This window comes from Tasmannia lanceolata, unplaced genomic scaffold (assembly GCF_043159265.1).
Source record: "Tasmannia lanceolata isolate RefF3 unplaced genomic scaffold, GAP_Taslan_0.1 ptg000029l, whole genome shotgun sequence".
In the NCBI taxonomy this organism is placed as follows: Eukaryota; Viridiplantae; Streptophyta; class Magnoliopsida; order Canellales; family Winteraceae; genus Tasmannia; species Tasmannia lanceolata.
Window position 1 is genome coordinate 4,313,899 of NW_027518706.1, and position 25,757 is coordinate 4,339,655.

Below are 25,757 nucleotides of genomic sequence, written 5' to 3' on the forward strand. Positions count from 1 at the left end.
AGTAAACATATTTAATAAAATAAAGGAGATCATAAACAAAGATTTTGGTATAGTTTATTCGAAGTATTAACCAAGTAATGAGCAAGCCATTTGCAAACTCTTTGATCCAATGATCCTAACCATCCAATCAATACAAAGCTGCTTTTAGGTGGCGTCGATCATGAATGTGGATTTATCGGAGGGCTATGATCACTCCGAGCAGTGCAATTTCATCGATAGCTTGTGATTGATCACCTGGCAAACATGGTTGTACACTTTTATCTTTAGTGGATAATTTCATTAATAGTAAATAGATATGAAATAATTATGAGTAGGATAAGAAAAGGGAAATGATATTTACGCCCCTTTTGATCACCAGGGACACCCAGCGCCAGTGTACGGGGCAATCAAACCCATTGGATTTTTCTGACATCAAGTACATTAGCCCCCCTTTAGTCATTGATACGCTGGCGCCGGGTGTCCCTAGTGTTCAAAGGGGGCGTAAATATCACTTCCCTAAGAAAACTGGGAGATTATATGAATGGAAATAATATTTACACTCCCTTGTTTTGATAATGGCACTTAATTTGTTGAACAAAGTTTCTTGTGATCGAAAACTTTATAGATTTATAACAAGAGTCCAATTAGGAAGAGAATCACTGTCAGGATCAATCCTAATAATCGAACTGGTACCCACATGGGAAATTATGTGTTTCATTAGGGGTGTTGATATGATTAACGAACTTTAATATTGTAGCTACGAAAATCAACGATAGAGATTGTCTTGGAAGAGAAACAAGCGGGGCCTATTAGATCAAATAGGAACAAGATTTCTAAGGTATAGTGCAATATTTTTTCAAAGAATACACCCCAGGATGATCTAAGGTATGTCTTACACCCCAGGATGATCCAAACCGTCCATTTGATGGGCCACAACGTAAATAGGCAGTACCACATTTCTATAGGATTATCTCTACCCTCGGATTTTATAGGGTTTTCCATAATATGCAATTTCGGATGGCAAGGATACTCCTATGGAAATGTTTATTTGGGCACAACTTATTTACATTGTGGCCCATCAAATGGACGTTTAGGATCATCCTATGTAAGCCGTACAATACTTTTAAAAAAATACAGGACTATACGGGCTTACACCATATAAAACCTCCTAAAAAATGATTAGGCATGTCATTATCAAAACAGGGGGGTGAGATATAGTAAGCGTTGTTTGTTTCACCCTGAGATTTTATATGATGTTTGGCCGTATAAGCCCTTATTTTCAAAAAGTATGGTACGGCCACACCTAGGATGATCCAAACCGTCCATATGTTGGGCGACATCGTAAATTGGTTGTGCCCCAAAAATCATTTCCACAGGATGATCCTAACCGTCCAATCCAAACAAGTTTCCATAATCCACACCGATGATCCTAATCGTCCCATTTGTAGGGCCACAACGGAAATTGGTTGCACCCCAAAAATCATTCCCATGAGATGATCCTAGCCCTCCAATCTAAAGAAGTTTCCATAATCCACACCGATGATCCTGACCGTCTATTTGTAGGGCCACAACGTAAATAGGCTGTGCCCCAAAATATCCATTTCCTTAGGATGATCCTAACCCTTCAACCTATAGCAAGACTGCACATTATGGAAATTTCTTTAGATCATAGGGTTAGGATCATCCGGTGGAAATGATTTTTGGGGTACAGCCTATTTACGTTGTGGTCCTACAAATGGACGGTTAGGATCACCGGTGTGGGTGGGTCGTACCGTACTATTTGAAAAATAAGGGTTCATACGGCCACACATCATATAAAATCATAAAATACGACCGACCGGCTACACCCGGTTAACTCGTAGGGGCTGAAGTTTCGTGTAACTGGTCATACCGGTTCCCTTTATCTCTTACCGGGAGATACCAGTATATATAGCCTTTGGCTTTCAGTTACTTGAGATCGTGTCCTTTTTACCCATAATTTCTCCCAAACCCTTAAAATTATTTCTCTTCTCGTTGGAAGATCGAATTTCAGGTAATTTCCCAATCGAATCATTTATTCTCTGTATTGATTATAGATCTGATTTGGGTATTTTACTGAATAATATATATTGAATTTTTAAGTATTAGATGCTTTGATCTCTTTCATTTTTGTAAATAGGATAAGATTATTTTTTTCCTATTGGTTTTTGGATTTTTTTGGATTAGGCTCAAACCATAATTGGTTTTTGGATTTCATTATGATATTTAGGTCTAAAGGTCTTCTTGTGTGTGTTTTTTTTTTTTTTTTTTTTGTGATTGACTGATCCCTGCAAATGAATGATTTCATTTGGGTCCTTTTTAGATTGCAAGAAAAACCTTTTTGATGGAATTTTTTTTTCTTGAGAAAACTTTTTGTTTCAATAATTTAGATTGAAGTTAATAATTATGGTTAATTTGAGGGATGTTATCATCATATTTTTTTTGGGATATCTTTCATTTGTGATTTGGGATTGAACCTCTGACCTCAGGATTGAATAACATAGTCTTTACCAATTGAGCTAATTTGTTTTTGGATTTCATTATGTTATTTAGGCCCTGTTTGGATTGTAATAAAAACATTTGTGATGGAAAATGTTTTCTCAAGAAAATTTTCTTTTTGCAATTTAGAGGGAAATAATATGATTATGGTTAATTTATAGGATATCATCATGGATTGAAGGTACCTCTGACTAAGAATTGAATAGGGCTGGTTCAAATTATTTTTTTTTGTGTAAAGAAATTACGAAATTTTAGAAATATTTTTCCTTTCCATACTTTTCTAGAAAATTCTTGCAATCCAAACAGGGCCTTAGGTTTAAAGGTTTTCTTATGTTTTCTGATTGAGTGATCCCTGCAAATGAATGGTTTCGTTTGGCCCTGTTTGGATTGCAAGAAAAACCTCTCTTGATGGAAATTTTTTGCTTGAGAAATTCTTTTCCTTCAATGATTTAGATTGAAATTATATAATTATGGTTAATTTGAGGGATATTATCATAAATTCAAGTTCTCTCCAAGTCAAAATTGAATAGAATTGGTTTGATTTATCATTTTTCACGTGTTAAAAACCCTTTTCATTCATACAGTAGATTAATATAAAGGGATTTGGTGCTGGAATTATTTAGATATCTATTTTTTCTTCCTGAAGATTGCAAGTTTCGAAATTACTAATCAAATTTTGCTTTGGTTTGTGAGAATTCACAGTTTTGCGTTGTTGTATTGTGATTGCTTTACAAGATCTCTGGTGGAATTCTCCTGTACTATACGGCAACCTTTGATTATTAATAAGATTTTTTTTCCAGCATCTTGACATTAACAGAGTTTTTTGAAGAGCTCATGGACTTTTGTAGAATAATTAAGTTCACTTTTTTTGCGAAACCAATTCATTTTCCATCGTTCTGCTTTCTTGTTTTTTGTAAATTTCAGTTATTTCTTCTAAGGCGTATAATAACTTTTGTTGCCTTAGTGGTTTTCTTTCCTTTTTTAAAGGAACTGATATTTCCCTTACCATGTTCTGATATTCCTGTTAGCTGTGGACATCTTGTTGGGGATTTCAACCAACTATGAGCCAATGAGAGAAGTTTAATATCAATACAAGTAGGATGCAAATCTTAGTTTCCCGGTTGAAATGATGATATAATTTTTGATGTGTCTGTATACTTTTATTTTGTCTTTCATTTTACTATTTCTTAATGGATATTTAAGAATTAATTTTTAAAGGTGTTTTGTATGAAGTAAATTCTTCTGTGATAAATTTTGTTATTTAACGAAGCATGGGTTTATTAATTATAAACTTATCTATTGGGCTTACTTCAAATTATTTAGATGGCAGTTGTATCTCTTTATTTTTTCTTAATTACTGAATATCAGAAGGCTAATCTTAAGAATATTTGATGTCTAGGAAACACTAGGTTGGAAGAAATGTCAGGTGATGAGAATGAAGGAGAGGAAACTACCACCCGTGGAAATGAGTGGGAAGTTGTGACACTTACAGCATCAACATATGCCGCTGCACCTAGTGTCGAAGGATTTGAAACAGCCGATGCTGATAAAGATAAAGTATATGGTAGAGATGAAGAGGAATCCTCTCATGCAATGTTCATGTCCAATCATTTTGTATTTCCACCTAGCGAGCACGAGAATCTGCCTCTGGAGCCTGTAAACAGTGAAAGTGATATTGAACCTAGGGCTGAAGGTGTGGGTCCCACCCAGGCATTTGGTTTGGATATGGAGAAAGGGGATAGATCTGACAAAAGTGGAGAAGAAAATTGGAATATTAAAGGAATATCAGAAGTTGATGATCTGCATGGAATTCATTTGTTTAGTGACAAGGGTAAGAGTCTTTCTGTTCACAGTACAGAGTACGAAGAAGTCAACCCTTTGCAAGGACTAAATTTTGCTGAAGAAGAGCAAGTTATATACAGTGTTTCTGATATAAGTGGATCAGTTGCATCTAAAGAGAGCACTACTGATCCTGAATCCAGTGATCTTTCTCAGCTAAGTTTAGATTCTCCTTCAAATTTCTCTAAGTTGACAGAGCCAACAAATGAAAATAAATATAATGGGTCTAGCCCCCCATGTGAAGCATGGTGGAAGAGGCATGCAGCATCAATTTATTCTCATGCAAAGGAGGCTAATGCTTTCTGGTCTGTTGTCGTTGCTGCTGCTGTAATGGGGCTTGTAATTCTAGGGCAGCGGTGGCAGCAAGAAAGATGGCAGGTTCAGCAACTTAAATGGCAATTCTGCGTTAATGATGTGGTAAAATGACTTTGATTCTTAAGAGTATAATAAGATGTTTACTTCTCATTTAGTACTTTATAAGCAGCATAATTCTGCCTTTTCAGACACGCTCATGTTCATCTTCTCGTTGTGCTTAATTAATGGTGCTTTTAATCTATGTTCAGTTCTTGGCATCAGCTCACTCAGTTTTTGCTTCTAAAACTTTTCTTACTTTGATGCTTAGTTTATGTCAGCTTTATGAGCTTTGGCTATTTCAGTTTGAATATCTCGTCTGAAGCCCTTACACTGCATTGGTAAATAGTGGAATCCTAAAATGGAAAAGGTATTGGGTTATGGGACATAACATGAAATTATGGAATAGGAGGCTTTTCCTTGAATTTTTTATATAAAAGGTTGGCATACATGTTCTTTTAGGCATGGTATACGTGGATGCCTTCTAATCCTTATAGAATCATCTTCTTAACATCATTTCACTCAGTTTTTGCTTCTCTAACTTTTTTTCTTTTATGCTTAGTTTATGTTAGCTTTATAAGCTTTGGCTATTTCAGTTTGAACTTTGAATATCTAGTCCGCAGCACTTACATTGCATCGATAGAGTGAAATCCTAAAGAGAAAAAGGTCTTGTTACAAGCTTTAGAAGAAGATTTTCACACCTTTTTCAGGTGGTTTCAGACCACAATTGATAGGTCAAGGACTCTTTATTTTGAGAAAATCTTAATCCATTTGAAGGATCATGTTTTGCAGGGATTTCTTTGATAGACAAATTGACAGGGTGTTCTCGTTTTTAGTCTATCTGGATTCGACGTACAATAGACTATCTGGGAGTGACAATAGAGTTTGGACTTGGAATAATGGTGGATCTTTCCCTCCTCCCCCCCCGTTCTTTCTAGAACCCTAGCTCCTCTTAGAGTTAGTGCATTTGCTTCGATGATACCTTCCTAGCTTGCCATCAGAGCTCAGAGAACTCCAACCCTTGTTAGAATTTGCCACCGGCCTAGAAGGTTTAAACTATGGAGTTTATCCCTACTGGGTTCTATGTTGGTTACCTGGAAGGTCAGTAACCATATTTTTAAAGGGGTGGCCAAGAACTGTCATAGACTGAACCAGCATGTCTTCTCCTTGTTAGTTCAATGGGCTAGCATCCTTCAGAATTTAGAGGCATCGAGAGCAATTCTGTTATGTGCATGTTAGTGGTGTTAGTTGTGTGTGTAGTTACTAAGTGACGCAGGGAGCGTGAGAGGCAGCAACACAAGATGAAGATCAACACAAGAAGCAACTAAAATAAACTCGTGGGGGCTTGAAAACCCATGCCACGGTTTGGAGAAAAGTTCCAACATAACAGATGACAGGAGCGAAGCTCCTTCACCCATGTGAACGAGCCAATGCTCTCTTCACAAGTGATATCACAAAATAAACTTTATTCAAATCTACTTTCTTTCCTAATGACATTACATTATATAAAGAGCCAAAACCTAAGAATAGCAACCCTAATTATTTGCCTAACAATTATTCATTATCTTCTATCTCAAGCAACAAAAATAAAAGCAAGAAATATGACTAAGAAAATCCTAAAATCGTCTGATACCAATTGACGCCGGATGAGCGTGTGATTGATAACGACGGCGATGACGATTCGATAAAAAAAATAACAAAAGATAATTGTGGTGCTCAAAAGCTAACCCACGTTGGAGGGAAACTCCAAGAAAGAAGTGTAAAAACACCTTTTCTCCACAAGAAAAGAACACTTTTCTTTCAATATTTTTAATTGTCAAATGCAGACTCCCTATCAAGGGGTGGTGTTTTTAGGTCTAGTTTGGAGTGGTTTGATTATCTCCCACCTTGATTTTGTATTTTCGTTTTTTTCTCTTTCTGTAATTTGATTGGACCATCTTGGTTCGTCTTTTAATATATTCTCATTTTTACCGTCTCAAATTTTTTTTTTTTTAATCGTCAAAAACTCGCCTGACTTTCATTCTCCCTTCATTACATATAGCACGTACTCCTTATGACAGCTAATAAGGAAACTCTCTTAAAACAGCAACTAAGTAAATTGAAAGCAAAATATCCAAACTAAAAATGGCAGCAGCTTGTATCCACGCCTAGAATACATAGGTTGTCATCTATCATGGACCTTAAATAGAATCCTTATAGGATAACAGCAACAGCTTCTAAAATGAGGTTGCTTGGTGTCACGTCCAACAAAGGCAGCAGCTTTACTTCCCATTTATCACTTCCTAAAAGATGATGAAAGAACATGTAAGTTGCTAATTCCAGCAACCAATAAATTAGTAATTGTTTTATTCCTTTTGACTACGGTAGGAAGGATCGTGGACCCCGTCTAGGATGCTCTCTGGGATGCTCATGCATCCCATGTGGGCATGGGTGATGCACTCGTATTGATGCAGAACGTGTGGCATTGATCAAATCTTTTATTTTTTATTTCTTATTTTCGTCATTTTATTTTTAGTATTTTTTTGGGGTGTCAAAACTTGTCTATTTAGCTTGATTTTGGTATTTTTAGAAAGGTTTTTCGATTACCTATCTAAAGAGCCCAAGATTACGCGATTTGGACTTGATTTGAGCCACTTATGGTCATTTTTAGGTTATGGTAAGGGTCAATTACGAAATTGCTATTTTAGGGTTATTAGTAATATTTTTTTTTTTTTTTTTTTTTTTTTTTTTTTTTTTTTTGAATGGTGGGGTTATTAGTAATATTTCTAAGTTTTTTTTTTGTTACTTTAGATAGAAGATAAGGAATAATTGTTAGGCAAATCTTTAGGGTTGCTATGCTTAGGTTTTGGCTCTTTATATAATGAATGTCAGGAGGAAAGAAAGAAGATTTGAATAAAGTTTATTTTTGGGATATCTTTTGTGAAGAGCATTGGCTCGTTCACGTGAGTGAATGAGCTTCTCTCCTGTCATCTGTTATGTTGGAGCTTTTCTCCAAACCGTGGCATGGGTTTTCAAGCCCCCATGAGTTTATTTTAGTTGCTATTTGTGTCGATCTTTATCTTGGTGTTGTCGCTCTACGCTCCCTGCGTCAGTTGGTATCAAAGCTAGGCTCTACGGGAGTTCTATCTACTGTGGATCCTGGAAGGCGATGATTCTCTAATCTATGGAGCAATTGCAACTGGGTGAAATTCCTATCTTCTATGGCGATGGTGAGTATGAGTGCACTACTTGGATCGAGGCTATTGAGGCGTGTTGCGAGCCATACAGATTGAGCCAGAAGGATTTGATTTGCTATGCCAAGGAGACTGTAGCCAATCGCGCCAAATCTTTATGGATACTCATGGAACAAGAGCGGCGCAAATTGAGAAAACCACCATTCGATAATTGGGAGGAGGTACGTGGTCGTTTCTTGAAAATGTTTGCACCGGTAACATATCAACAGGCCATAGATTTCCAGGCTAGAAAACTGCGTAAGCAAAAAGCCCAAAAGGCCAAGGACTTTGGTAGAAGGAAAGCCGCATGCCTTACAATTCAAAAAACATGGCGAATGTACAGTGCTAAGAAAGAATACCAAAGTCACATTACTTCCGCCACTATTATTCAAAGTTGGATTCATCTGAAAATTGCCCGTGACAATTACTTGAGAATCAAATGGGCTACATATGTCATTCAACAAGCCTGGAGGAATCGAATCACTTGGCATCGTTCTTGTGAGCATCAAAATCCACTAGTGGAAGATCTAAAGATCATCAATAGCAAATTGGAAGGTTAAGTAGAAAATTTGACACGCCAATTAAATGAAGAACAGGAGTTGCGCCTTGGAATGGAGCGATCTTTGCAAGACCTTAAGTGTAAGTTCGAGGCCTTGACAGAACACTTGCAAGAGTCGAAGAATTACGTAAACAAGCGGATCTATCACGTGAAGGACAAGGATTGGCCCCACGATCATCCAGCCCATAATTTTGAGAGTAATGGAAGCTTCTTTTTGCCTCCGCTATCCCGATTCGACGAGCATATCGAAAGCAAGTTTTCAAGTCGAATCAAGTTCCATCGCCCACTCAAAAGTGTAAGATTCATAGCACGATGGAAGTACCTAATTTGTTGGAAAGGACTTCAATTCGAAGTCGGAGCGAGACATAAATTTGTCGCGGCCACCATGATCCTCAGCCCCCAAATTGTCAACATTGAACCAAACTCGAGGTCGAGTTTTCTTCTAGAGGGGGCGACTGATGCAGGGGCATGCGTGACGCAGCGAGCGTGGAGTGACAATACCAAGATAAAGATCGACACAAGTAGCAACTAAAATAAACTCGTGGGGGCTTGAAAACCCATGCCACGGTTTGGAGAAAAGCTCCAACATAACAGATGACAGGAGCAAAGCTCCTTCACCCACGTGAACGAGCCAATGCTCTTCACAAAAGATATCCCAAAAATAAACTTTATTCAAATCTTCTTTCTTTCCTCCTGATATTCATTATATAAAGAGCCAAAACCTAAGCATAGCAACCCTAAAGATTTGCCTAACAATTATTCCTTATCTTCTATCTAAAGCAACAAAAATAAAATTTAGAAATATTACTAATAACCCTAAAATAGCAATTTCGTAATTGACCCTTACCATAACCTAAAAATGACCATAAGTGGCTCTAATCAAGTCCAAATCGCGTAATCTTGGGCTCTTTAGATAGGTAATCGAAAAACCTTCCTAAAAATACCAAAATCAAGTTAAATAGACAAGTTTTGACACCAAAAAAAAATACTAAAAATAAAATGACGAAAATAAGAAATAAAAAATAAAAGATTTGATCCACGCCGCACGTTCTGCATCATTCACCCCCGCTTGAAGAAAACTCAACCTTGAGTTTTGGCCATCTTCCTCCAAATCTGATTTTCGGCACCACAACAATCTTCTATTCTTCATTCCCCCTTTTTTTTTTTTGAATTTTTTTTGTGATCCCTTACATGACGCTTAGCCATGAAAAGGGCTCTCGAAGGCACTCTCAGATCTATGGTTGTCTTCTCATGGATGCGGGCTTCGAGTAGTGCTAACTATGTGAAAGACTTCACCCGTTGTTGGAGATCTTCGTTCTCCACGGCTAGATCAGGCAGGCCGACGTTAGGCGCACCGACTTCTTCATTCCGTCGTGCATTCGTCGAAGATCCCTTTAGCTCTGATACCAACTGACGCAGGGAGCGTGGAGTAGCAACAACACGATGAAGATCAACACATGAGGTTATTTTAGTTGACTCGTTCACGTGTGAAGAGAGCATTGACTCTTTCACTTGGGTGAAGGAGCTTCGCTCCTTTCATGTGTTATATTGGAGTTTTTCTCCAAACCGTGGCATGGGTTTTCAAGCCCCCACGAGATTATTTTAGTTGCTTCTTGTGTTGATCTCCATCTTGGTGTTGCCGCTCTCACGCTCCCTGCATCACTAAGTAGTGCTATGTAATGTGGATAGTGGTGTGTGGTTGTTAAGTAGTGGTGTTGATGTCATGTGAGTAGTGGTAGTCGGTTAGGTTGGTTTTGTTAGTAGTGGTTGCATTATGCATGTGCCGAGTGGCATATATTTGTATTTAAAATGTTTTCATCTAATGAAATGGAGAAGAAGAGAATTTTATAGGAAAGGAAACTTTGTAGGAGAGTCATGGTTCCTCTCGATTTGAGCCATTAGGAGGTCCGGTTGCCTCGAATCAACCTCTCTCCCCCTCTTCTCTTTTATTTATTTTTATTTCCGTTACGGCCGATTAGGCACGTAACAAAGTGGTATCAGAGCCGTCGATCTTGTGCCATGGGACTGCGTCTTCGGAGTTCTGGGAATCGATACGTGAAGATTTGCAAGAGATTAAACCACTGGCTTTGAAAATGATGGAAGAACACCGACGATTTGCGGAAAGCTTGAAGAAAATCAGAATGGAGATCAAGGAAATGAGCAAAGAAGATAAACAGTTGAAACTTGAGGAAGTTGATGTTCGTGTAGAGAAAACTACGAAAATTGATGCCAAAAAGATGAAAAGTCATATTTCTTTTCGAGCTTTATCACGACGGATTTGGAAAGTGGAAGTCCAATTTTTGAAGATGGAAGTCCAATTTTAATTATGCTGCTCAACAAAATCATTTCCATTATGATTTGGGACCTTGGTGGAATAACATATTTTCTCCAACAAATCAACCTTGAGGACAAGGTTGTTTCTAAGGGGGGAGGAATGTTATGTGCATGTTAGTGGTGTTAGTTGTGTGTGTAGTTACTAAGTAGTGCTATGTAACGTGGGTAGTGGTGTATGGTTATTAAGTAGTGGTGTTAATGTCATGTGAGTAGTGGTAGTCGGTTAGGTTGGTTTTGTTAGTAGTGGTTGCATTATGCATGTGCCGAGTGGCATATATTTGTATTTAAAATGTTATCATCTAATGAAATGGAGAAGAAGAGAATTTTATAGCAAAGGAAACTTTGTAGGAGAGTCATGGTTCCTTTCGATTTGAGCCATTAGGAGGTCCGGTTGCCTCGAATCAACCTCTCTCCCCCTCTTCTTTTTTATTTTTTTAATTTCCGTTACGGCCGATTAGGCACGTAACAAATTCTTTCAGATGATCTTGGGATTCTGTTCGTCTTAATAGGACCCCTCGACTAGGGTGACTCTCATGTGGACTTCCCCTCTCCCAGGTTATTTTGGTCTTAACTTTGATTGGTTGAGTCTAGGTAATCCATGGGCATTCGGCGTTGGGGGCCTTATACATGTTAGACGGTGGGACCAAGTATGCCCTTTTTATTCCTTTGGCACGCCCGAATGTGACCAATGCAAAAGTATGGGCCCTATTGACGTGCATTCGTCCTATGGAAGAAAAGGACCTTGACCGTCTCATTGTTGAAAGATACTCCCTTAATATGATCCCCTGGATTAGGTCAGTGTATTTTCTATGGAGAAGTACGGACGCAAAAGAAGAGATACGGATTGGATAGAGGGGCACTTGATCAGTATTCATTATCTTCGGAGGCCAGCTAATAGTGAGGCTGATAGGTTCTCTAGAGCCGGAGTTGATAGAATCGTGGTGGACCATTTGTCTTTCTTCTATCCTCTTCTTTTCTTTGGTTTGGATTATATCTGATCATCTCAATCTTATCTATTAATAAAACTGTTGCCATTCAATAAATAAATAAATAAATAAAAATAAAAAAACCAAGTGGGGAGCAAAGTAATTATTGTATTGTATGGTGATCAGAGGTGAACTGCTATCTACTATGATACCGAGATAAAATATAGGCCCTACATGATCTGATTCATTATTGGTATTGTATACTTGTCTTTGTTGAATTAACTACCATACTCACTGTTTCATCAAAAGGGCCAGAAAGCTGCCGGGTACTTTACACAGGCTTTACGAATTTGACCAAAAACACTTTTTGCTCGTCCAAGTATAAAAAAAATCTCACTGCACCAATCATAGACATTCCCTAGTTGACTCAGTTTTGCCTTGGGCAAGTTCTTGTACGAGTATGAGTTTTTGAACGTTGATAGAACCTTGCCTTATTAACTCCCATGATTTGTTACCGTTGCATTTTTGTAATTTAAATTTTGAGTATATAAATCTCTAGATGATGTAATTAATGTATTATTAGTACTTAAACCTTTTTCCAAGTTCAATCTTATTAAGTTTCTATCTGTTGATTTTGTGCCATTATATCATGGTATGCACATGTACACTTGTTGAACTCCTCCATCGAGGAATATTATATCTAGATGATTAAATCCCAACTTATTTTGTGGCAACAATTGCAACATGGTCTTTATAGTGGATATTAATATTATTACCACAGACTAGAAGGTTTAATTGGCTTTCCCAATACCAGCTTCATGAGCATACCTAATACTTTCTATGGACTCAGTATTGTTATCCAAGAAATAATCTTAGTTTTTTTTCAACTTAGATGACACCTTCTAATTCTTCCTGACTCTCCCACATACAATCACTTTAAAAAGATTGAGAAATAGCAGATTTCGTTGGTTTTTCATTTACTACCAATGCTAGCCAAAATCATGGCATCTTGGACAGGAAGATTACAGAACAGACATCTGAAACAAGCACCTGAACAATGAACTTAAGCTGAACTTATGGCTACTAAGACGAAATTTGTGTCTCGAGGTAGTATTATTATCTGCTTACTCTAAAAGTGTGAACTGGAGAAATGATTCACGTCAGGTATACCATATGTTGTAGACGTTTAGAGTTTTGACATATGGGTAAGTTCTCTTTAGGGAACTTTCTTAAGCCTAGATTTCGAATGGGAAATTCAAGAGAGAGTTATCCATGAGGAGGGAGTTTCAATGAGAGCACTATTCGTGACAGAAACAGCAGCCTTTACTAGATGTCATGATATACATTCCACAATAAAAAGCAGAGTTCTAAAAACCATTACTAGCGACTGGCTTCCTGTGAAACCGTATCAGAAAAAAGTTTTATCTTCTGCTCCAACAATGTATGAACGGAAGGAACAGCAAGGCTCCAGTTTCTTTCATCCCAACTTCACCTCCTTTCCTGTAAATAATAGATGCCGTGTTGCCCTTGTATCTGTTACTACCCGATTCAGTTCGCAACAGATTTGATCTTCTTATAGGTAACATCAGCCTCTTGATCCACTTCGAGGGAAGGATCAATCCTCCTCTGCGCACAAAGACATACTTTCCTGAACAAGTTTCTTCATTGAATTTAATAAAGCATATCTAAAAATATCTATAACCCTTGTCTCTAAGACTCCTTTGTACATGCTATTTATAGAAAACCCCTAATCTAGATAAACCTTGTCTCTAAGACTTCTACCTATACTAAACAACTAGAGAACATATCAAAAAATAACAAATATCTGAACAGATTTTTCTCAGCCAATGTTCACCCATTTAGTCATGTAACAATATATCAAACTGTCACATGCCAGCACAACAAATGATATCACAACTAGGTCCGGTTTGTTTTGGATTTTGAGAATCAATTAAGAGTCCAAAACTGATTACTGAAAATTATTCAAAATCGATTCTTAAATAAAAAACAAGCAGGGCCTTAATGATTCTCATAATTGCTTGACTCAGCCTCTGAATCCATCGGCTTTGTTCAGTTTTGGATTTTGGCTCCAAAACTGATTATTGTGCTCAAAATCAAATGCAATTTTCGGTCTAATAATCTTTTTTGGAGTCAGAATCCAAAACAAACATTGAAACTGGGGGTTTATTAGATTATTTCAAAGTTCTAACCATGAAAGTTACAGTTTGGTATTCATTTTCTATCTTGTGGAGTGTTTTATACTCAGCCCAAATCTGGCAATTGAAAATGTTGATTGTTGCATTTATTACATTTGCAGAAGATAAATCGTATGCTTGGCCCCATTTCACGGTTTAAAGACGTGCTCGTGGGAGGACAGCGACGAGGTTCAGTCATTCGGGGCACCACCTCGGCCGACCTCTGAGAGATGATGACGAAAAAAAAGGTACACAGAGATGATGATGATGTACGTATCTGAGCATAATACAGTGTTTTCTTACTGCGTGATACATAGTTTGCTTACTGTTTGATATGATAAACCCTTTCACACGTGCTGGTGTTCATACATAATGTGATCCTGTATCTACTTAATCCTAAATTCTTGCCTGCCAAGATAAAATGTAGGAAATATAGGAAGAGATTCTATATGATGAATGAGATTGGAGTAGTTATTTGTATGGGGCTTGTTCGGCAACTATTCTCTTTTTCTTGCTGGAAGAGCGGATGAAAACAGGCAGAAATGGGAGAATGAGAATCACCCGAATTGAATCCATGCCATAAAAAAGATGGCGAAAATTCATTCTTCTGCGCAGTTTTGCAGGTTTTTGGAGAATAGGCAAAAGCGGGTCTGGTCCGCTAAATGGGATTTTCCCTTCTTTTTCTAGGTATTTTGTTTTTTTGCAGGCCAAAATGCGGGTCTGGTTCGCTAAATGGGATTTTCCCTTCCTTTTCTAGGTATTCTTGTTTTTTTACAGGCCAAAATGAGATGCCCATGGTTGCCTCTAGTCTCCTAGCAATTGTAATGGGAATTAGTTAGGGGTGCAACTTGGGTACGGTCTAACCTGAACCTGATGGGTTAATCTGATTTCGGCCTGGGTTAAGTTGGCCTTACCTAGAGTTGGGCTGGTAAAAGCCAACTCGATTTAATTCTGTGTTGGGTTTGGGTTGAAGTCTTCGCCATCCGACCTGACCCGAACCCGATTTTGTCCCCGTAATATACATTTTTTTATATTTTTTTTCCTGTTTTTGTCTCGACCAAGTCGAGCCCGACCTTTTATCCTTTAACCGGGTTAGATGGGTTGGGTTAGGGTTGATAGATTTAAAGGCTGTTTGGATTAGGGTTAATCCTCGTCCCCTAATATACATTTTTATATATATATTTTTTTTCTGTTTTTGTCGCTACCAAGCCGAGCCCGACCCTCTATCGGGTTAGATGGGTTGGGTTAGGGTTGATAGATTTAAAGGCTAAGTTAACCCTCGTCCCCTAATATACATTTTTTTAAATATTTTTTTTTCTGTTTTTGTCGCGACCAAGCCGAAACCGACCCTCTATCGGGTTAGATGGGTTGGGCTAGGGTTGTTAGATTTAAAGGTTGTTTGGGTTAGAGTTGACCCTCGTCCCCTAATATACGTTTTTTTAATATTTTTTTCTGTTTTTGTCACGACCAAGCCGAACCCGACCCTCTATCGGGTTAGATGGGTTGGGCTAGGGTTGATAGATTTAAAGGCTGTTTGGATTAGAGTTGACCCTCTCAACCTGGGGTTCGGATTGGGTCGGGCTAGGGTTGAGATCATGTGACCTCTGCTTCGGTTAGATTGGTCACAAACCGACTAAACCGGGCTTGTGTGGCACCCCTATAATTAGCATCATGGCTCTTTTTTTTTTATTTTTTTTAATGACATAGGGAATAGTCCCACCCTAAAAATTGGGGTGGGGACACATAATCATGGTTCTTATACCTATGCCTCTACAGTCTACTATATAATATGGCGATGTGTCAAATGATCTGGGCCTCCCAAATTATTGCCCAGAGCGTTGGATAATATATAATATTGGTTGAGAAAAAGGTTTCTACACACTAGCTTACAATACAGTGGGGGCCGACATTGTCTGGGTGATCCAAAGCATTCATGTGATTGGCTCTCACATAGATAGGGTTTCCACAAAAAATTAGATCCATAGGATCGTCTCAACCCTACGATTTGTGGAGGTAAAATGGACGTAGGGTTGGGATGATCCTATGAAGCTGATTTTTTGTGCACACCCTATCTATGTGAGGGCCCATCAAATGAATGCTTTGGATCACCCAAACAATATGCCCTTCACTGCGCCATTTCAAAAAAATAAAATAAAAAATATGCCCTCCACTGTATTTTAAGCTAGTGTGTAGATAACTTATCTACACTTGTGTGTAGAAACCGTTTTCGGTTTTCATGCCGAAATGTACCACGGACGAGTGATTGGATCCATTGAACTGATCAACCTTCACATCCGTGCTCCATTGCCCTTGAACCCACTTTGATCGGATGATCCTAGCCCCTTATCCTAAAAGTGCTTATCCTCAACGCCTCGGGGTTAATTGGTATCAGAGCTACATGGGAAGTTTTCTGACGGTCTATAAGATCAACGGTATCAACTAGCATATGCATCGTGTCTCTCCTCTATTGTCAACCCTTCTAAGTTGAAGACAAAATCTCAAACTTCTTGTTTTGGAGGAGGACTTTGCATTGCATTAATGCTATATAAAAATAGGTTTCAATATCACTCATCATACCTAATCCATAAGAAGCAAAAAACATAAAGGAATGCATATGTGTCAATATCACTCACCATATATTTCGCCTTAAAATATTGATCCAAAGACGTTGATATCTTAGTAAGACAGTGGCCATTTCATCTCTTTTACTCTTGTTATGTCTTGGAGCTGATGCATTGCTTGGGACCTGATTACCGCATGGGTGTGATGCGAGAAGGGATTATCCCCGACCCGCAACCCGCTCCCAGCTCACGGATCCATACCATCTTGTTTTGATGATTCCAAACACAAGTGGTTTTATGTCAGTAATATGTTTGAATGTTTGGGTTGTAGATCTTGTGTTGTTTGTGCAATTCAAGGATGCTTGGATAAAGTCAAAGGATCTAATTTAGAGCATATTTGAGTGCCAAAGACTTAGGAGATCCAAGGAGCTAAGATGGACTTGAAACCTTGAAGTTTAAGAGAAGATCAAGTCGAGTTCAACTCTTTTTAGAATGTAAAAGTCCTCTTCTTGTTTTGAGGTTGTTAGAGGCACTTATTTAAGCTAATTAGTGTCCCTTAACATGATAATATACATGGGACAAGACCTAGCCAACTCTCCCAAAAGATTGAAATACATTGAGCTTTAAATGTGCAAACTAGCAGGGCCAAGCGATTGCCCTACCCCAGTCGACTCGGGAAGTCGACTTGAGTGGGCTGAAAAAATAGTCGTTAGGCTATATCAGCTAGTTGTTTGGGAACTTAGTAGATTTACCAACATGCCATTCCAACGCATGTTTTGGGTCCCCACCGAATCCGAAATTTCGGATTTCGGTCGAAATTTAAAACCTTGCTTCTAATAACTGTTCATCTTTCTAGATTCCTGTGGTCCGAAATTTCGGATTTCGGTCAAAATTTAAAACCATGCTTCTAATAACTGTTCATCTTTCTAGATTCCCATACAGGCCAAAAGCTTTGAGCGAGCCATGTTATTTAATCTAAAGACCTAATAAATAAACTGATGAAGTCAAGTCAATTGATGGTTTTTTTTTTGGAGTGGAAATTTCAATGATAGGTGAGGCTTTCGTCAAACACAAGCAAGACCAAAGCTACTACTTTTTTCTTGGCACGAGTGAAGAAAAAAACGTTAGATAAAATGAAATTGGAGACAAAAAAATTCGTCATCTTTGACTCTCTCTATGTTTTGGTCTTTTTCTTATATTTTAAAAACCACCTCTTTTCTAAAAAATTAAAACCTTTTTATTTTCAACACCACTTTTATTTTCAAGCACAAGAAAAGCTTCAACCCGGAGCTACCAGGTATGAGTCTTCTTAGTGTGCTTTGGTCATTTATCTTCTCTGTAAATCTCTTCTTTGACATGAACGTAGTACATTCGAATTCTGCAACCACCACCACCTTACTAGGAAACGAAACCGATCGAATGGCTCTGTTCTCATTCAAGGTTGGTATAATGAGTGATCCTCTTGGAGCCTTATCATCATGGAACCATACTCTCCATTTCTGCAAGTGGTATGGAGTCACGTGCGGTCGGAGGCATCAAAGGGTCACTCGATTGAACCTTAGTGGGCAAAACTTGGTGGGTACTCTATCTCCTGCCATATCCAACCTCACCTTCCTTAGGGAAATCCACCTCCAAGAAAACAGCTTCAATGGCCAAATATCCAAAGATATTGGCCGTCTATTCAGACTGCGACATCTTAATATGAGCCATAATTCCTTGGGAGGGGAAATTCCATCCAATCTCACCCACTGTAGGGACCTCAGAGTCATCCATTTGAGTTTCAATGAGTTGACAGGGAAAATTCCCATCCAACTTAGCACTCTACCGAAGCTATCCTTGTTGTTTCTATCTCATAATCATCTTACAGGGAGCATTCCACCTCAACTAGGGAACGTTTCATCTCTCACCACTCTCTATTTATTTGAAAATAATTTGGTGGGACACATCCCAGATGACCTGGCCCGAATAAATAACTTGAAAAAGATCAACCTTTCTTCAGATTTATTATCTGGTACGGTTCCTTCCTCTTTTTATAATAATCTCTCGTTTCTTGTGGAGTTTGCCGTGGAATATAACCACTTACAAGGAACCCTTCCACCCAACATAGGATTCTCTCTTCCTAAACTCAAATATCTACTTGTAGGAGGCAATCAATTTACCGGACACATTCCAAATTCATTATCCAATGTTTCAAGTCTTGAATGGCTTGGAATGGAATGGAACCAGTTTAGCGGACCAGTGCCTGAAAATATTGGATGGGCAAAGAATCTACTCGGATTTGACTTGAGCTATAATTACCTAGGCCTTGGTAGAGCTGATGACTTGAAATTTATCACTTCTTTGACCAACTGTAGTAATCTAAATAAGTTGTTCATACATAGAAATCATTTTGTTGGCATATTTCCTGACTCCATAGCCAATCTCTCAACTCACCTTTATTGGTTGTCAATAGAAGAAAACCAAATTTCTGGTAACATCCCTAGTCAGATCGGGAATCTCATCAACTTACAAAGTTTGGCTATATATTCAACCTTCATCACGGGTTCTATTCCCACTTCAATTGGGATGCTCCAGAACCTACAGCACCTCAACTTGGGAAATAATAGTCTGTCCGGGAAAATCCCATACAATATTGGAAATATTACTCAATTGACCAACCTCGATTTAGGATATAACAACCTGCAAGGAAGCATACCTCTATCTCTTGCAAACTGTACAAAACTTTTAGAATTGATCCTTTCTCGAAATAACCTTCGAGGTACGATACCAAAACAAATTATTGGCCTTTCTTCGCTATCAATTGCACTCGATTTGTCTCGAAATTTTTTTATTGGCTCTCTCCCATCAGAAGTGGGTAACTTGGAAATTCTAGAGCTATTGGATGTTTCTCAGAACAAATTGTCAGGTGAAATCCCAAGGACTCTTGCAAATTGTAAGAGCATGCGAGAACTTTATATGCAGGGTAACGCCTTCCGAGGAGATGTTTCGTCAGTTTTTACTACATTAACATCCATTGAAGCCCTTGATCTTTCATACAATAACTTCTTAGGAAAGATTCCAAAATATCTAGAGGGGTTTAAGTTTCTACAGTATCTAAACTTGTCTTTCAATCATTTTGAGGGTGAAGCTCCAAAACAAGGGGTCTTTGGAAATGCCAGTGCAATTTCAGTCACGAGAAATGATAATCTTTGTGGTGGTATCCCAGAATTAAAGTTGCCTACATGCCCAGTGCTAGCTAATGACAAACGAGGAAAAGCCCATGTTTCTAGAGTAATCATCCTAGTAGTAAGTGTGGTTGTATGTTTGATTTTCTTATTGTGTGCCCCTGCTTCACTTTACTGGATAAGAAAGTCAAGGAAGAAACCATCTTCCCTATCTTCTATGGACGGCCGGCATTTAAGGGTTTCTTATTCAGAGCTCTTTAAGGCAACATATGGGTTCTCTTCAGCCAATTTGATAGGCACGGGAAGTTTTGGATCAGTGTATAAGGGAATCCTAAGCCGCATTGAAAATGTTGTTGCTGTCAAAGTGCTCAATCTTCACTTAAGGGGAGCTTCAAAGAGTTTCATAGCTGAATGCAACGCATTGAGAAACATTCGTCATCGAAATCTTGTGAAGATCATAACTTCTTGTTCAAGCATCGATTTTGGAGGTAATGATTTCAAAGCTCTCGTGCTTGAGTTCATGCCAAATGGGAGTCTAGAGAAGTGGTTGCATTCAAAATTAGATGGGCAAAATCAATTAGGAAGTTTAAACTTCATTAAGAGATTAAACATAGCAGTTGACATAGCTTCTGCGCTGGATTATCTTCACCATCATTGCCATACACCGATTGCTCATTGTGATCTAAAGCCAAGCAACATTTTTTTGGATGAAGACATGAATGCTCATGTGGGTGATTTTGGGTTAGCCAAGTTTTATCCAAGAATCATTCAGAGCTCATCTGAAGATCAAAGCAGCACAACTGGATTAAAGGGAACTATTGGGTACATTGCTCCAGGTAATAATTTTATCAATTTTTGTCATCCTGTCTATCCTCAATGACTTTTATAAAATATTTCTCACTTATTAGGTATATAATATAGTGCAACAAAGGCTAAATTAGCATCTTGAACCAAAAAAATTACTGGATAACATTTCTATATTTATTGACAGAGTATATAGGAATGTTATTTTAAATCAAGTGGTCTCGTACATGTCAAACAGGTGGCCTTTTTAGTACCTATGACCATGAGTTTTTTTATTCAAAATAGTTGTGTAGAAAATGCTAATCATGTAAATGGTTAAAAAATTATAATTTTGGAAAAATTCGGAGAAGTAATTATTCAATTATTCAATAAAATCTCTAATATTATTAGAAAATAACGAGAAATTTTGTAAATAAATTTCCAAAAAAACCCATGACTAATGTTTCTCAACAAAAAATGGCCCAACACTCCAATGATGAATCAAATCGTGCTTCTTAAATGAGCTAGAGCAGTAAAACACCCCAAAGACCCATGAGAGAAAATATATTCCAATGAAAGAAGCAAAAGTACCATGAAAAGTGCATTTTTTTTTCAAAATTATCCAACTTTTCAAAAAGGACCAAAATGCTCTGGAGTTGGCCAATTGGACATGCCCTTGTTCGATTGGATCCCACTACCGCTGGGCATCACTGCCACAGCCTAAAACCATGTGTGCAACCCCTTTGCCATTTCAAAGATTGGGTGAACCATTTGCCAAGATTGTCTAGAGCTGGACAATCGGCAACCACCCTTGAACGAAGGTATAACACTCTGAGGAGTGTGACAAAGCTGAACATTTAGCAACTACTCATCCACGAAGGTATAACACATTGTCTCCTCTTGCATCTGTAGATTTTGTGGTTACTGCATCTGTAAATTTTGTGGTTACAACATTAATTGTGGAGATTTTGAACTTAATAAGATTATTGGAGCCAAGGATTGAGCATTGTAGGAGGTCAGCTAATTAGGCGGCGGATATTCTAGCAAAGGAAGGAGTCCTTAGGGAGTCCATGTTAGTCGTGTTGCCGGCTATCCCACCTATCTAACAGGCTTTGTAATGGGTCAGCGGACCACTCTTAAGTATCATGTGTGGGACATCTTGTCCCTGCCCAATACTTTTTGACTATTAATGCAATGTCAATTTTTTTTAAAAAAACATAGAGTTAGGTATTTGTTTTCATTCCACTGGTTCAGACGGAGGGTGGGGGTCAAGTAGCCACTTTCTGGCATCGGCCTCACAAGGATTTCCAGATAAATGACTGCCAGCAAAGATCCCAATTGGCGCATCACAAGTTCACTCCACGCCATCTGCTGAAGGTACACACACTTCCCTCTAGATGTCAGGGGAGGATGGTTCCCACACTCAGAACCCTTGCTTTCTTTCTAATAAATAGTTGTTTTTATTAATCCCTAGTCAAACATTTCAACTTTTGGTGATTTTTTTCAAAAAAAAATGGTTTGGAAGAAAGATGAACTATGTTCTCCAAAAGAGCTTGAGCACATGGCAAGCAACACTTTCCTAGTCTGGTTAGATGGTTCTATACAGAGTCATGTCCTGGACTTAGGGCTCATAATCCTTATTTGGTGATCCTAGGGTAATAAGTGGTACATTACCTCATTCCTTCTAGGAACGTAAGAATGCGGTGTGTGTGTGTGTGTGTGTGTGTGTGTGTGTGTGTGTGTGTGTGTGTGTGTGTGTGTGTGTGTGTGTGTGTGCGTGTCTAATCCAAGGAATGAATTTTTGGCAATCCCCGATCAGAAGAGAAAAGAGGGAGGAATATTTATAGTTGCCATATGTGATATATGGCAAATCTAGAACCAGGAATGCGGAGGCTAGGGCAAGGCAATAGTAGCATGTGGCCAAATCCAAGGAATGATTATTGTTTAACCAGCTATCAAAGGTTGTTACAATTCCAAACAAAACTCTCAGTAGCTCATTAAAAAGTGTAAAACAATGTGAGTCTTACTCATAATGAAAACATGGTCATGCGAATAATTGTAGCCTTTTGGTAACCATCTTAAGTTATGTTTGCCAATTATCCTAAATTTAAGGTGTTTGATAAATATAAGTCAAGGAGGTTTCTAATAATTCCTAATAATAAATACGAGACTTTTGGATTAATGTTGTGACTGAAATAGTGTTTCTCTTGGAAAGGAAGGTTAAATGATGCCATTTCCCTTTCCGAGACACGTTTGGTTGGTGTGCACTATTCATTGTACTTCCTTGTGTTTAATGGATTTTCAACAATTGCCTTTTAAGTTGCCTCTCCCAAGTCAACATGAAAGTGAAATTAAAGATTTGACATTTTTAGCTATTTTGTTTGTACTTAGAAAATGACATCATTTCACTTTCCTTCTACTTCTTCTTATTTTTTTACCGTATAAGTAGTATAAAATTAAATTTAATCTACTTTTGTAGTGCTTTTGCATGTGTAATCACTGAGACTTGGTTGGTTTTAGATGAAAAAATCATGTTGAGAAATTATCATGGTCGAAAATTGGCTAGCATTTTTGAGTAATACTTATTGGAATGCTATTCATCACTTACATGACTTGATTGGCCGAAAGCCATGTTACATTGATTCTTCTAAATGGGTGAAGTACCCGTGTGGGACACGTACGTCTCAAATTGCACGAGTCTCTAAGACAGTTCTAGATCTCTTTTATCTGTTTTCTGTTTTACAGGATGCTACTGCCACAACTTCATAATTATCACACATTTTGAATTTTACCCATCCTATTAGTAATTTTCTTAAAAAAACAAAATATTATATCTACTTAACTTATCAAAATTTAAATATGTTACTGGTTACAATAATATTATTATGTAAAAAATTAAAATTTGACAATTGATTAAAATATTTTGGCGAATCTACAAATCATTCTTCTTGAGGTTTGCTGAATTTGACACTAGATAACCATGTCAGATTCTGACACTCTTACCTATAGGTCCTATACAATTGCAACATAGGACACAACTTCTATATTTTCTTTCATTGTGCTAAATCATTTCTTATGTGTTTCTCTAAAAATTCTAGACTCACTCCATGCAACTTAGGTTTCTAAATCTGAAGAGATCATTCAATTAACTATCATCTCTTTGATAAAATTTTCACCTTTTTTTCAAAATCAAACCTCATATTTGCTTTTAGTTTCTAACTGGTATCTTATATCCTTTATCACAACAAAAAGTGTAAAAGATGTGTGGAATTGCAGAATATGGGGCATGTGGCCATGTGTCCACAACCGGAGATGTGTATAGCTATGGGATTCTTTTATTAGAGATATTCACTGGAAAGCGCCCCACAGATGAAATGTTTAAGGATGGCCTAAGTCTTCACAAATTTGTCCAGTTGTCTTTGCCTGATCGAGTGATGGAGATTCTGGATCCATTAGTTCTTGTAGATGATGATGAAGGAAGAACTACAAACATTACTGAGAATTACAATGACAAGATACGTCGTTTGCAAGAGTGTTTGGTATCTTTAGTGAGGATTGGAGTGGTGTGTTCTGCAGAATCTCCGAGAGAACGAATGGAGATGGGAGGCGTTGTAAAGGAAATGTGTTCTATTAGAAACATATATCTTGGTGCTGGGATCCACAGAGAATGATGAAATAGGGCCTTATTTGTCACTGAAGGTTTATCTTACCTCGGTAATTTTTGAGATACTATGAAAAAAAAAAATTTCACTGCTACATCCGCTTTTGTTTCCCACTGGACAAAGATTACTATTTTTCATGTTATTTCTTTGATGTATTTGCAAGTTAATGTTATATTATATGCGTTTTGTTTGGTGGTGCCACTTGCAAGTAATGTTTTTTTCTCATATCTATATTTTCTTTACCTATTAATACAAAATTACTATCAAATCTTGAGTGTGAAGGTTTCCATTGCAATACATTGATCATTCCATCTTGGGAGATTTATGGAAGATGATCATTGATTAAAACAAGGTAGCTACATGTTGGAAATTAAAGATAAGTTTGTGGAAGAAGGCTTTATTCTTCATTCTCCTTTTTTCTCCTTTCATTTGAATTTGTATGTGATGAATGTGTTTCTTCACATTCAGTATTGGAGAAACCCTCTCTCCAACTTTGTATGGAGTGAGATAGGCCTATTTTGATGAGAAACACTCTCCTACTTTTTCTTCTTTTTGTTCTCCTTTGAATTTTTTAGCTTTTGTTTTCCTTTCTCTTTGATTTTTCCTTCCTTTAGGCGACCACTTGATTTTTTCCTTTATTAGACTCATCACGCACAAACCAATTAATCCCATAGTTAGCAAAACGTGATTCGGCAAAAAAAAAAAATGGGGCAACAAAAATTCGAGTTTAATACGGTACTGGTTGAAAAAACCATAGTAAAAAAATAGAAACACAAGAAAATGAGTTTAGAATTTTGTCATTTACAAAATATGGTGGCGCTAAAATTAGAAAGTTGGTTGAAAAAACGTGTTTAAAATGTTTAAAATGCATTTTAAACGTGTTTTAAACATTTGCCTAAAAAAAACAGAGTTTTATTCTTTGTAAAAGTTTGAAACGGCACACAATAAAACAAAAAGAAAAAACGCCGTTTTAAACAGAGTTTTGCTAACTATGATTAATCATGTGGAATAAAGGGCGTTTTATATTACTCTATGATGTGTAATATAAAACCAGTTTTAGGAAGAATAAAGCCTAGAACTACTGTCCTGATGGGTGAAGAATACCCTGTTTTAGGAAGGGTGAATGGTACAACACCACCTTCTGCCTAAAAAAAACAGAGTTTTATTCTTTGTAAAAGTTTTAAACGGCACACAATAAAACAAAAAGAAAAAATGCCGTTTTAAACATAGTTTTGCTAACTATGATTAATCATGTGGAATAAAGGGCGTTTTATATTACTCTGTGATGTGATTAATTGAAAAAAGTATTCAATTCCAATCCATTGAGAAGTGATTAATTGAGATTCGAGGTTGGTGAGTTCTCTGTCAAACTATAAGAGAAGTAAAAACGAGGGAAATGATTTCAGCACAACTATGTTTTGATACATGCGCGCTTGTCTCTTGTCTTTTAGCATTTAATTGTCAGGTAAGTGCTTTTTGGGGACAGTGAAAACCCTTTTAAAGCTCTTTAAATATAAAAGACAAGAAACATGAGCCTCTTGTGTCAAAAGATGTGTGTGTTGAAATCATTTCCCCAACACAAACACCAGGTGACAAAAGACAAAAGCCATTTATAGTTTGTTTTGCCTCACTCTCTCACTTCCATTTCCATTTTTATGGTAGTGTGTTGACCAAA

At 37.6% G+C, this 25,757-nt stretch overlaps 1 protein-coding gene and 1 pseudogene across 1 annotated transcript; both read left to right on the top strand.

Annotated features, from left to right (window-relative positions):
• Window positions 1–1,908: 1,908 nt before the first annotated feature.
• LOC143859101 (ATG8-interacting protein 1-like) lies at window positions 1,909–14,392 on the top strand. Its single transcript, XM_077369780.1, has 3 exons — window positions 1,909–2,011; window positions 3,896–4,752; window positions 14,035–14,392. Exons 2-3 carry the CDS (start codon window positions 3,916–3,918, stop codon window positions 14,137–14,139), a joined length of 942 nt encoding a protein of 313 aa, XP_077225895.1. The 5' UTR covers window positions 1,909–2,011; window positions 3,896–3,915; the 3' UTR covers window positions 14,140–14,392.
• Window positions 14,393–14,500: 108 nt separating this feature from the next.
• LOC143859454 (receptor kinase-like protein Xa21) lies at window positions 14,501–24,279 on the top strand (annotated as a pseudogene).
• Window positions 24,280–25,757: the final 1,478 nt, after the last annotated feature.